Genomic DNA, 13,692 nt, shown 5'->3' with positions numbered 1-13,692 from the left:
AGCTACAAGCTATGAGAACAAATGAATATAACCGCTTTGGGGCTAGAGCGAAAAATCTGCAGAGGGCACTCCTTGGAGTCCCTTCATACTCATCGTGCTTAAATAGGGACCTTAGAAACCTCTTAATCTTACAGATGAAGAATTTAAGGTCAGAGAAGGTTAAGTGGTTTAAGGCCAAACAGTAAGCACTGACGCTGGATTCTGAATCCACATCTTGTATTCCTCTACCACACCAGACTTTCTCTGGTAATAGAGTTTACTCCAATGCAATTCCCTCTTCACTTCAGAAAGAAGTGCCTGACCCTAGAATCTTAGCTCTCTGCTTCCTACACAAGACCTTTGCCTCTCATTCCCATCCTAGCTCTCAACTTCCTTTATCCCTTCTCTTCCCTCTCCCTGCTATATCCAGAACACAGGACTAGGTATATTTGATTTGTTTTACACAATAAAAATTGAAACACAACCAGATATGTAGTAAAGTATGAGGGGAAGTGGATTTGGGGACAGCTGTGAGGTTCTCAGTAATTCCCATTAGTCCCCTCACCTGGGGATGGGGCTGGTTGGAGTTGGTTCTCAAGTTTCCAATGGTGATGTTATCAAGGATTGTGGAGGAAAAGCTGTCAGAGAAAGATGTTTAATCTAAGTTTCCAGAGGTTCTGAGAGAGGCAGCAGTTGATCTGAGTCACAGGCACCACCCTGGATCTTGGCTCCATCTTCTGGTATGTTAGACACCCTGAAATACAAAAAGAAATAAACAAGACTGTGGAAGAGGAAGATTACTTGTGTGTGTGTGTGTGTGTGTGTGTGTGTGTGTGTGTGTGGTTGAGAGAAGGTAGGGAGAATTTTTAAATGGCATTCAGAAAGTCTGACAACAGGCAGAACTTTCCCCATGGCTCTGCACCAAAAGGGACAGGGGAGTGTTACATTGCAGGCAACAAATTGGTAGCTGCTCAATAAATAATTATTGATTTAAGAATGCACCAATCACTGTACGGACTCGAAACTCCAAAGTATTGATATACTGATACACACCTTCTTCAATCATTCTACCTTGTAAGGATAGTAGAGGGATGGTGGAATAAGTAGATTACACTGTTATGGTAGCTCCCGGCACTCATCCCTCAAACATTTACTGACTGCTTACTGTGTGCAATGCACTGAGCTGAGTGCTCAGGAAGTGCCAATCAATCAACTACTATATCATCACCTATGTAACCTGTTTTGAAGTGGAGGGAGGAAGGAAGGAATGTCAAGTTATTCCATTCCTCCGTATGGCAAGCAAGCCAGCAAGCAAGCAGACAAAAGCAAGCTAGCTAAGGCCAACGCATTAAGCCCTGGTTCTTCACAGTGATTTTGATCTATGACTAGCATGTCTCAGCCTCGGAATTTTACTATGTGCCAAGTGCCATGCTTCACTATCTCATTTAACTCCTAGAACCCCGACAAGTAGTAGCTCTTCTTACGCTCCCTTTAAAACATTGAAAAGGACTCTCAGACAAGTCAAGCCGCAGTCCGTCTGAAACCAAGGCCTGTGTTCTGCCATGCTATGCTGTCTCTCAGGGACCAGGATAATCATAATGCATCATGTTTGGTAGCACAGCTCCTTTTTTTCTCTCCAGGGTACACTTCTAGGAGCCTTTGGGGCCTAAGAGATCTTTAATATAGGGTGGAGAGAAAGGTCCAATAAAAAGCCAAGAAAAGAGGCAAAGAGGCATCTTACCAAATATCCTCTACCACACTAAGGTTAAGAAAAAAGAAAAGTTTAGGAAATAATGGCAGAAGATTTCACAGAAGTCTAGGGAAAAGGGAATCCTCAGTAAAGGGTATACTAGACCCTTAATCAATTTTGGGAAATTCTCAGCTTTACTCCACTTTTAGAATAGACATCCTGTTAGCTAAAGCTTTGGTTGAGGAGGTATTGTTTTTATAACGTTAAACTATTTGTAAGAATTCTCTCCATTGAAGGTAAAGTACATTTTCCACTTGTTATCAGGATCAACACATTACCTCCAAATCTTAGTTTTTAGAAGCAAAATTTCCCTGCACCAAAGAAATTTTAAAAGGTATTGGAGGTAAAAGAGAGAAACGTAAGAAGGTAAAATACATAAAGAAAGGTTTACATCATTGCCACCAAATGCTTTTGAGGCCCAAAGAACTAGCCAAGTGGTTAAGCCTACAGGAGGTACTGTGGGGAGTTTAGGTTAAAAATAAAAGTTTTTTCTTCCTTAGTAATGAAGATCTAGGACGCAGCCAAACTTTAACTTTGCTTTAAAGATGCTACAAAGAGAAAGTCCAGCCAACTTTGCTGAATAAATCAAGAGGGGGAAGCTTCCTACCCAGAGCATGGGGATAAATTGAACTTTGAAGACAAAACCTTAGGCTCACCTAAAAATCTCTACTAACATTTCCCTTTCCCAAGACATTTCTTGAGTCTGAGAAACAAGGAAACAGCTACCTCCACCCTGCCTTTTAAATGACCCTGGTTGGTCAGGTCAACACCAAAGGAAAAATATGAAGTCTCCCAAACACAGGAGTCAGTGCCAACTTAAGTTTGATGCTGAAGTGAAAAAAACAAAACAAAACACAAAAGCAAAGAGCAAAGTACTCTGAAGGAAGGCCCAAGCTACATCTACGGAAGACTACATACAACTATGGCCCACTACCCAAAAAACCAAGATTTGAAATTAATACTTCACTAATCTCTACTGCCTTTGACAATGATTGGCTACCTAGAAAATGGGACCTTAAGCATTGCCTCATGTGGGTGCAAAGGATTCCTAGCCAGGGGAGGAGAAAACAGAAGGAACTGGATGCTGCCCATCTCCTTTCTACCCATTCCAACTGAAATACTCCAAGAACAATGTAGGAAGTTTCAAGTCTTATCTCCTTCCCACAAATTATGTGGCAAAGGACTTAATTCTCAAAAAGAAGGGGATCCAATGGGGAAGGGAAAGGAAGTAATGTGGTTGGAACATCTAATTTGCTAGGAACCCCAGCAGATCCAGGGTGTACTGGTTTAGCCAACACCCTTTTCGGTCAAACACAAACAACTGCAGCCTGTATTTGTTCTGTTGGCACTGCTTACTAGCCTCTCCACCCATATCTGTGTTCTCAACGTTTGACTCTTGCCACACTGATAACAAAGGGAAAGGACAGGAAAAAAATAATAGAACCGTAAGGTAACTGTAATATGTTTCTAGATAGATCTCAGTCTTCTTATCCCCTTCCCCTCAAACTTGTAACTAAGCATTAAAGGTTTCTTCTGTCCTCCCCCAGCAGTTCGTCAGAAATTGATATTTAATTTTACATTGCACTTGCTCCTTTCCTTTAAAGCATTACGTGCTTCTTTCTACTTCTACGTGGGGGGAGAACAGGATGTTTACTTAGGAGTCATCTCACTTATGGGTATCCCTCTTGCAGCTTTGTCTATGCAGACTCAATGAGTTATTACTCAGCAATTGTGAACAGCATCTGACCGGACTTGTCCATACAGTTACTCATAAACAAGTATGAGAAACGCCTCAATACCCTAAAACTCATTCAGATAGTGTTTGTGTTATTCTGTCTACATACATGAGGGGGTAACTCATTCCTTCTATACCATATTGGCTTAACTAGAACAATTTTGGGGAAGTTATGTATTTTCAACACGCCCAGAAAGGCCGATGAGGAATTCTAAAAGCTGTTGCTTCCTTGGGGTGGAGACAGGAATCAGGTGGGCAAGTCAAGGTCCCAACTGGGGACCAGGAAGTAAGGGTGAGCCAGATTCCAGAAGCAGCTAGCATAGTGGTACGCCCTACCTGCTGGGTGTGTTCCTAGGCTGCTGCTATTTCTGAAGTGTCTGGTGACACATCTGTAGCTTCACGTATTCAAGGCTGCTATTTAGAGCATTCTATCCTGCCAGTGACCCAGCCTGGTCTAGATGCAGCAACTCTCTTCACCCCTTAAGCCAACATTCTATTTATTAAGCCTCACTGGGTTATGAAAAATGGATGGGGTTAAGAGAGAGGGTTTGAGTGTAGCTTCTGTATGACAGACTGTCAATATGCAAGAAGGGTAGATGTGGGCAAAGAATTGGCCAGAATGATCCCTATCACCACTACCCCAATTTTATGTTTGCTTTAAAAATGCTTCTTCACTCACAACTGTACAACTTTTTGAAGACATAACACAAGCTACCATCCATACAGTATGCCCACTTCATTACCAACCATTCCCTGAACATCTTGATCTCACCCCACCCAACATCCCTTTCAAAATTGAATTTCGTAAAGGATCAAAGAGAAAACCACAAGGCCATAAAGATCTCAAGAGGCTCAGACTGCCTTCAGTGACACTGAGTGCAGAAGTCAAAGGGGACGACAGCTGGACAAGATCAGTGCGAGAGGGGAAAAGTCAACCACACAACAAAGGAAACCATACTTTATTAAACAGGAAAACAAAAACATAATTTTGGGGGCAAAGAGATTAAAAAAAAAAAAAAAAAAGAGGAATGGCTGGAAGAGAGGAAAGGGCAAGTGGTCACAAGGAAGGGATGAGACGGGTGGTCTGTGGCATCTGTGTTTGCCTTAGAACCGTGCAGGCACACACACCAGCCCCTCTACCCTCCATGCACTCTTAGACCAAAAGCCAATACAACTGTATCTTCAGAGATATATCCAGGCTTTTCTTCCTGCATTCTGTAGCTGGTTTCACCTTCAGCCCTGGACAGTCATGTAGGGTCTTTGCTGAAGAAAATTTAGGTCTTTCCAACCATAGGCCTGTTCCACAAAGCAGCAGTTTCAACTCCTGGAGAAGTTCCCTCCTATTTGCACTCACCAGAGAAGCCAGGGACCCTTGGTCAAAGCCCCAGATCTCAAAGAAAAATGTCAAACCTTTAGAACTAGTTATTTTATTAAATGATATTAATACACATTTCAAAAGGATTTCATTGTTGTTGCCTCTAAAGCATGTACTTGTTTTGTTTTCCACACTGAACACGTGAGAATATCAATCCAACATATCTAATTTTAATCTTAACAGGCACCCCAGCCCATTCGAAAAAAGGGGGGAGGGGGAGGAGGGGAAGAAAAAAGGGGAAAAAGCAGTAATTTACAGCGGCTTCAAAACAATAACAGCTGAAGCTTAATTCTGCATGAACCAGTAACTTCAAGATTGATAGTGAATATTTTGCAATTAGAAGTTTAGCATATTCACATTATCTAGATAGGTTTGCTGTACCATATATATCACAAACATTGTATTCCTGGGATAGGAAAGGATAAAAGGCCTATTCTCTTATCATTTTACCTTCCCTGGAAACAAACCAAATTCTAGTTATCCTCAACTTTTGGGAGGGCAGAGGGGAGCAGGGAGAGAGGTTTCATCTAAGCTGACTGAAGAGTAACTCTTACAAAATACTTAAGGACTCAATTTCTGATACTGTATCACTGTGTTTTAAGTGGTACCAGTGTATTCATGACCCCCACCCACTGATTCTCTGTCTGTGATTTTACAGTGAGCACCAAGGACGTTAGTAACAACTTCACATATTCTGCTTGCATATGAATCATGTCCTTGCCAAGATACACTATGCTATGCTTTCTTTAAAAAAATCTTGTTTATTTTTTAAACTCAGGTTGAAATACAAAAGTCAGAGCACGGAGTTTTAAATCACAGACACAGAAAGAATAAAACCCCTTTGTTTCATGTTATGAATACCAGAATTGTCTTTTTTGTTTCACTATATCACATATATACATTGTTGTCTTCATTTACTGCTGTAGACAGATTTCCTTAAAGTTAACAACAGCTGACAAGTCACATACAAATCCTCACTTCCATCTTGAAACAAATGCATTGAGGATTTTGTGGCTTAAAAAAAAATAAAAAATCACTCCACCAAAAAACCAACCCTTAAAAGTCCATCTTTTAAACTGTACAACAAGGTCCTTCTTTCATGGATTAGCTATCATGCTTCTGAGGACAACAGCCCTGCCCCAACATTCAGGAAGCCACTGTCCTGACAACCCCGCATTTTCTGATAAAATCAAATGGTCAGAGAGCTTTTTCAAGTAAACACTACTTTTAGCTTAAACGAGAGCAGCAAAAAGAATTCACATTCTGTTATTCTAGAATTAAAAAAAAATCCCACTTTCCTGCAAAGGAAAAAAAAAAACCTATCTCAGTTTCGAGTCAGAGAGAACTCTCCCTTTCCCTCCCCCCACCCCCAACCCTCACACTCTCTTATACTTTTCTCTAAACAAATGTCTTAGGACTCAATATAACTGTACTGTTTCTTTGCTTTGCTACACTATATACCCCACCCCACTTACAAGGTCATGGTATCATGCATTTTTGGGGGGGGAGAGCTACAGGGCAGAGAGGCTTGAGAAGGTCAAAGAAAGAAAGAACAGTTGGCTTAAAACCAGAAATGCATTAGGAAGATGAATGACTTGCAGGATCCTAACCAAAGAAAACATGGCGAGCCCAAATAAATAATATGGAATAAATTACACAAAAACTCCCCAACTATGATGCACACCTGGTTTAAGCTGCTCTTTATCTGAAACGCTCTTTATCTGAAAAGCAAGTTTATTCTGAGACAAATAATCTTCTGTCACTACACTACCCACTCTCTCCCATCTTTAATATTTCGCTGGAGGAATCCAAAGCAATCCCCATACTTCCTACAGTTACTCCTATACTAACTTGGAAGAAAATATAGAACTTGCTAGAATTTCCTTTTCTTTTACTCATCTGGCTGGAGATGACCAGTGTGTACCTTGGGGTAACACACTAAATAAAAAATAGTAGTAAAGCAACATTTGCCTTTCAGTGTCCCTAGATAAAAAGACATAAACACTCAGAATGCAGTGATTGTCTTTTTCCCAGTACTAGTTGTAGAAATACAAATAAGAAGTCTTTCAGTTCAGGGACAAGAAAAGCACTCCTTTCTCGTGGAAAATGACTAAGGGCAGAAACATTATTTTCTATTGAGAGTGGGAGGTGAGGTTAAGGATTGAGCCTTGAGATGTGACAGGCTGCGATCTGTAGAGTGGGGTAAATTTGAATTTATCAGGTCCTCCTGTTTCTCTGTAAAGATACAAATAATAATATGCACTGGTCACTAAGACAGATCTAAAGAGGTATAATACAAAGAAAGATGCTACTGAACTTCCTCCTTTGAAATACCAAGAAGAGGGGTGAATACAGGACTAGGTCAAGGGGAAAAGAAAGATAAAGACAAATATTTCCTTTTCCCTTGTAGTTAACTTTTGCTGAAAACTACCAACAAATGTCACTTACGTTAGGGAGGCACCATGGTAAAAATGTCTACTTCTTATTAAAAAATACAGGGATAATATTTGATAACATTTCAGTTACACCTTCATATCAATTGTCAACTGTAGTGACTTTCTTTCTGGCTAAAGCAGAAATGAAAACTGAGGGAGGAAAAACTCAAGAAAGAAAAGCAGGAAGCAAGAGTTTGGTGCAAGATGTGTGAAACTACCTCAGAAATGTTTCCTTGTTTATGACAGATGGGCAGGTCACAACACACCATTTAACAGTTCCTTTCTCTAGCTCTCAATATTGTAGCTACTCCTTATTTTAACCTTTAAATTATATCCAGTCCCCTTTCTTTCACTCCAAGTATAAAGAGGAAAATTTTTTACTAGGATAAAATGAGGTCCGTATCTCCTCAAAGTTACTGCCTGATAGTACTTTAGAAGAGGAAAAAAAAGAAGAAAAAAAAACCTTTAGATTTTAGGAGAGAGGTAAAGAACTCAACTGCAACATGCCTTTAAAAACAAAACAAAGCAGAACAAAACAACTTGACAGGTCCAAGGTCTCCCACATTTCTCCCCTGCAACATCTCCTGGCTGTCAGCAGGCCACAGAGCATACAGGGAGGAGCGCCACACTGGTTACAGCAGTAACAGAGCTGGAGAGAGAAGGGGACAGGAATCCTTCCACTGACTACTTTTGACATGCCAAGCCCAAAATAACATCCCAACATTGCACATTATTATCTGTACTGATGGAAGTTTTATTTCAAATGTAATAATACTCTTCCATAGATGGGGTAAGATAAGAGCTGTTTTCCTCCCCACCCCTCAAACCCCCAGCCAAATGAAGTGGCTTTGGTTGTGTTTCTTTGCCCCCCACCCCCTTAAAATACAAACAACTTGGAGAAGGTGGGTGTAAGTGCAGTGGGAGGCAGGACTGGATGGAATAGTGAAATGTGAGCATATGCACATGGGACTTTTTAATTTGGAAGGGAGGTCCTCTGTCATAATAAAAAAAAGAAAAAATAAATCAAAGGAGGGAAAACAAACAAAAACAACAACAATAAACCAAACTCCTACTTCCAATTCTCTCTAGACTGTTCAAAATGCCTTTCCCTTAGTTTCCATCAGTACCTGGGAGGGAAGAATGGGCGTTTTGGTGCAAAGAACGGAGGGCCCCTAGCGAAAGGTGGCCTGGGTCTCTTTAAACTGTGAAAAGGGTCTCTGCTGAGAAAAGGTTCCCTAGGCCGGAAGTCTGGCCGGGGACTCCGCAAGATCATACCACTCCGGTTGATGGCGTCTCTGTGTGAGGGACCCAAGGGGGGGCCGCTGCTGTTGCTGCTGCCTCCCCCACCTCCTCCTCCATGGGCTGGGCCCAAGTGCTCCAGAGAAAGGGAGGGTAGGCTCAGGCTCTCACGTACACGGCTAAGGCCAGGGCCGTTGAGGTCCCGTTGGGTGGGGCCCCCATGGTCCCTGGGCCCTGGGAGCACCCCAAAATGATCAGCCAGGGTCCCTTGAAGGAGGGAACTATGGTCCTTGGGAAATACTGCCACAGCCCCTGCCACTCCGTGCTCTGCCAGTGGTGGGGTTGGGAAGGGTACAACCCCAGAGTGGTCAACAGGAGGTGGAGGAGGAGGAGGAGTAGAAAAAGGGACGCCACTCCCGCCACTGCTGCTATGTTCCCCAGGGGGTGGAGGAGGGGGTGGGGTGGGGAAAGGAACTCCGCTGTGCTCTCCAGGAGGAGGTGGGGCAGCATGGGCCAGGGCTGCCTCCTTTGTGAAGGGGTTCGAAAGATCCACAGAGGGTAGATGAGTGGGTGCATCTCGAGAGAAGATACCACCATGATCCTTAGGAGGGGCAGGTGGGGCAGATGATGGCCCCACTGGCTCTCTCTGGAAGGGTGTCCCATGTTCCAACGGGGACGGGGGGAGATGATGCTCAAATGTTGAGTTGAAACTGTTGGAACGAAAGCTGCCGACACTTTCCTGAAATTGGGGTGCTCGTTCTTTGTATGGTGCTGTTTTAAAGCCAGTGAGGCCTCCGCTGCCCCCACCCCCAAGGGATGCCAACTCAGAGGCACTTGAGGGGCCATTGTCAAAGGAGCTGCCTGAGGTGCTCAGATCAAACCAACCCACCCTTGAAGCCTCACGCCCATGTCCTCTATTTCCCTTCCCAGGAACTCGGATGGACTCTACAGTCTGTATTGGCTCCCCTGACATCCTCCTATTGGATGCGTTATGATAACCCAAGGTTTCTATAGGGGCCCCCTTTTCTTCCGTACTATCAGGCAAGTCTAAGCAGGAGGAGGAGACTCGGGTCTCTATGCGGTAGTGCTCTTCTTGTTGCTGCTGATCAGTGGCTGTCAAGCTGGGCTGGGAGAGGTTTGAGAGACTGACACCATCACTTGAAGTGCCCTTGCTGGGGGCCTGGCCAAAATGTTTATCATCTGAGGGCTTTCGTGAGGCATTTTTAAGCATATTCTTAAACTCAATCGTCGATGTGGTGGAAATGGTGGAGGCCAGGACTTTCTCCACGCCTGACGTGGGTGGGTGGCCCGTGGGAGCAGCAAGGGTATTCTGCGGAGAGAAAAGGGAACGATGTGGAACTGGGTGAGGAGAGTCTGGGTACTGCTTCTGAGGCAAACTGAGATGCCCAGTGGTAGACTGAGACAAGCTATTGTGGTTGGAGTCAGGGGTGAAAAATGAATCATTCTTACTCGGTGATGGTGACCGGTCAGACCCAGGTTCATTCCCTCTTATGCTGAAGGCACCAAAGAGCCCAGGGGAAGACGAGAGACGGTCACAGTTCTCACTAGAGTCCAGGAGGGCCCTTACAGATGGAGGGAAGGCAGACTTTACCCCAAATTCTTGGCCCCTGTGACTATAACTGGATAAGATGGGCTGGTACTCGGTGGTATCAGAAAGCTTGCTTGATTTCAGGATAGATTTGGCTGGTTTCTTCTCTAGGTTCATCATGGCAGAGGGTGGAGGCCCTGAATACTCAAAATCTCGGTAATCTTCATCTTCCTGGAAAGAAGTATCTGGATAGAATTTCTCCTGTGAAGAGTCCATCAGGGAAGATGGTCTCTCCATTCCATCAGAAGGCTGCTTATAGGGTGATTCACTGCCCAGGCCAAAGGGTCGATATGTAGATACAGAATTGGAGAGCTCTCGGGGGTAGCTTTCCTCTCTCCCAGGGGGTGGTGATCTTGTACTGCTGGGTGTTGAGGAACCAGGGCTAATGATCTTAGAAAGCAGGGACATGGTATCTACACTGCTGGATGTGGGCTTGTCCATCATCTCATCCTGGGTGGGCGTCCCACTCCGTTCATCCCGCACAGGGGTTCCATCAATGTTGTCGATTGATGTGCTAGTAGGGCCACGCTGGAAGTCTGAGGGATGGCTTTCTGCTGGGGCACTGGATCCCAAACTGCTCAGGATTGGGATGTTTAAGTTTAAGCCACTGAAACCAGGATTACCTTTTAAGAAGTTGTGGATCTTCATTTCCAGGCTTGGGGAGGTGGACTCTGACTCCAGCTTTGGCTTGGAGATCTCTGAAGATTGGCACATGGCAACTTCAGTAGGTGGGGCAGCAGGGCTAGTATTGTGGGTACCTGTAAACCCCAGAGTGTTTGATGGTAGCTTGAAAGTAGAGCTTGGGAGCCCTGGGCTTTGCCCAATTGAGGCCTTGCTGGCTGATGTTGAAGAGACTTCAGAAGTTGATGAATTAGGGGAATAGCTGAAGCTTTTCGGAATAAAGGATTGGGTATTGGAGGGCAGATTTCTTCCTTTTATGCTAGAGACTGTGGTGTTGGCAGGGGAAGCTGAAGTGCTCTGGGATGCAGCTTCGCTGGATGGAACTGGGTTCCCAGTAACACTTTGAAGTAAAGATGACAGGCCTGTAGAAACAAAGATTAGAGGAGTTAAAAAGAACTCCCTACCTTCCAATGAAAACAATGTAGGCTAATTGGATATTCTCATTCATTCCAGTCGGAACCAGATAGACATTAAAATATGAGATCAAAGGGAATCCAGACCAAACAAGTAATGGCTAAATGTCATAGAAAACACTGGACCTATTTATCAATATAAGAAGAGCAAATTACTGAAATGTTTCTAGTAGTCATGAAACAAGTCCAACATGGCAACATAAAAGGCAACAGGATGGGGGAGATTTTAGTGTCAGAATCATTCACAGCTTAAACAAGACAAAGCAGGAAAAGAAAGGGTGCAAAATTACTTTCAAAATAACACTTTAAGCCAGTATTTCTTAATGTTTGGTCTGTGGAACTGTTTCTCTAAATGCAAATAGATATTCTGCCCTATCCTTCCTTTCCAACCTCCACAACTGTCTCTAACAAGTTAACCTACACTGTTATTCTCAGGAGAGAGACAGCAATATGCAAATTGCAGGAATTTATTTGAACTGGGACGCTTTTTTCAAGGAGCATCTCTTGCCGCACTGGTGTTATCTTTGGGGAAACAAAGCTTTGGTTGTAAAAATTTTAGTTGTAAAATGTAGCAATAATAAATATACAAACATACACCACAAAGCTTATACAGCTAGACCACTGGGGCACTGATTCTTTCACAAGAAAACATACAATCCCCTTCTTATAGCTTGGAAAATTCAAGGATTATTCAGGCTGCCACTGATGAGATTCAACCCCACTCACTGACAAAACCTTCTCAGAAGCACTGAGAAAGAATTCTTTGGGGCAAAGAAGACTGAAGTTCACCAAAGCAAACTGCTCTTGCAGAAAAATGCTTGGAAAAGTACTTGATAAAGAGATAACAGAAGGTCCTTTAAATTCAATCACATTTTGGAAATTTTCCTCAATTTCTGATCACAAATGAAAAGTTTATGTATACTTCACCTGAATTTATAGCTTTCAGTCATACACTAAAACTGTTCCTTCAAAATGATTGAAGGAAAATATTTCATATGATACTTCAATTAATGTTTCTTCAAAATTTCAATATTTATCCTTATTTGCTAAGAGATTTAAGGTCTTAAGAATTTTAAGGTTGCTCCATCCTTGCAACATTTTCAAATGCCATCAACTTCTAAATAATGATGCATGGCTTTTATTATTATCCAGTGTTTGATAATATCCAAATAATTGAAACATTGTTTATTTCAGTTATTATCCTCCTGAAAAAAAAAAAAAATCCATGTTTCATTTCCAAAAAGGTCCCTGGCTATATAAATTTCCCCTTCCTAACAGTTTGATTTAATTCTTAGTAGTAACTGCTCCTACCAAAACCAGAAGTCTTCAAGCACTGGAAAGTGAGATATGATAATATCATGATTTAAAAAAGGTATTTCAGTATTATCTTTCAGCTGTTGTGAAATAAATTCTTCAGAAGACCATCTTCTTAACAAAGATACTACTCAGATTTCTGGTAATAGGTGAAATAGTCTCTTACCACTAAATATTACTTTTCTTCAATCTTAAACCATAGTCTATGGCCTCTGCCTACTGAAGTCATTCTTTTGTGCTGAAAATCAGTCAATAAGGGCTATGGGTGACACATTCAGAGCAAAGTTCTAAGAGATTTCCTTTATGGTCTTTGAAGAAATTATCTATTTAAGTTGCCGGACACAGTTCTTTTAAAAGGCAAAGAGAATTCCACTTTCCATAAGGAACTGAAAGGTGATAAACTGCCCTGTTATTCCACAAAGCTTGTTTCCTGAGATTCCCACTTTTCATTTTGTCATAACACACCTAGTTCTGTTCAAATTTTGCCTGATGAGAAGGTCCACATGATACTATTGTAACAATCTGCTGAAAGAAAAAGCTTCTTCTTTAAGATCTAAGTATTATATCTATATAAGAAGTTAAAATACAAGTGACTTCAAAATTTTTACTGTAACTATAGGATGGTGATAGAAGAGGGAGTGGAAGGGAGAAATCATATAAACATGCCAATCTCTCAAACTAATTATCCCTGAAATCAGTAGTATGAGATGCACTGTAGCATCATCATTAGTTCTTTTGCTGGTTCCAATATGTAGAGCTGAGGATTACTATTTCATAGTATTTAGTTATGTGTAACAAAATTCTCTTACATGGTAAGACAAAGCTCACTATAATACAGTGCCTGGCGGATCCACTTACAGAACAGTTTAGGAAATAAGAAAATTAACAGATACCTGTACTGCTGCTCTCTATTCACATAAAGCAGGATCTCAGCACCACTGACATTTGGGTGGGATACTTCTTTGTTGTTGGGACTGTCCTATGCATTGTAGGGTTAAGCAGCATCCCTGGCTTCCACCCCCTAGAGGTACAGCACCCCCACCCTGATCCCTGCTGTGACCAACAAAAAAGTCTTCAGACATTGCCAAATGTCCCCTGGAGGCTCCTGGTTGAGAACTATTGATAAAGAGTAAGTCACTGTATTGAAGCTGTAATTCACTGC

The 13,692-nt window shown here is 42.3% G+C and overlaps 1 protein-coding gene across 7 annotated transcripts in view; it reads right to left on the bottom strand.

Annotated features, from left to right (window-relative positions):
* Positions 1–4,406: 4,406 nt before the first annotated feature.
* RPRD2 (regulation of nuclear pre-mRNA domain containing 2) overlaps positions 4,407–13,692 on the bottom strand; it is an 87,152-nt gene continuing 77,866 nt past the window's right edge. For 3 of the 7 annotated variants that reach the window (XM_059930153.1, XM_059930163.1, XM_059930173.1), the window contains one exon: positions 4,407–11,165. In XM_059930153.1, coding sequence (XP_059786136.1) covers positions 8,395–11,165 — 2,771 coding nt within the window. In that variant the 3' untranslated portion in view covers positions 4,407–8,394. The remainder of the gene's footprint in view (positions 11,166–13,692) is intronic. The other 4 variants (XM_059930179.1, XM_059930183.1, XM_059930191.1 and 1 more) reach the window with 2 other exon arrangements.

Source organism: Balaenoptera ricei, chromosome 1, assembly GCF_028023285.1.
Source record: "Balaenoptera ricei isolate mBalRic1 chromosome 1, mBalRic1.hap2, whole genome shotgun sequence".
Lineage (NCBI taxonomy): Eukaryota > Metazoa > Chordata > Mammalia > Artiodactyla > Balaenopteridae > Balaenoptera > Balaenoptera ricei.
Note: the sequence above shows the minus strand (reverse complement) of the source record. Positions and strands in the feature narration are given on the sequence as shown.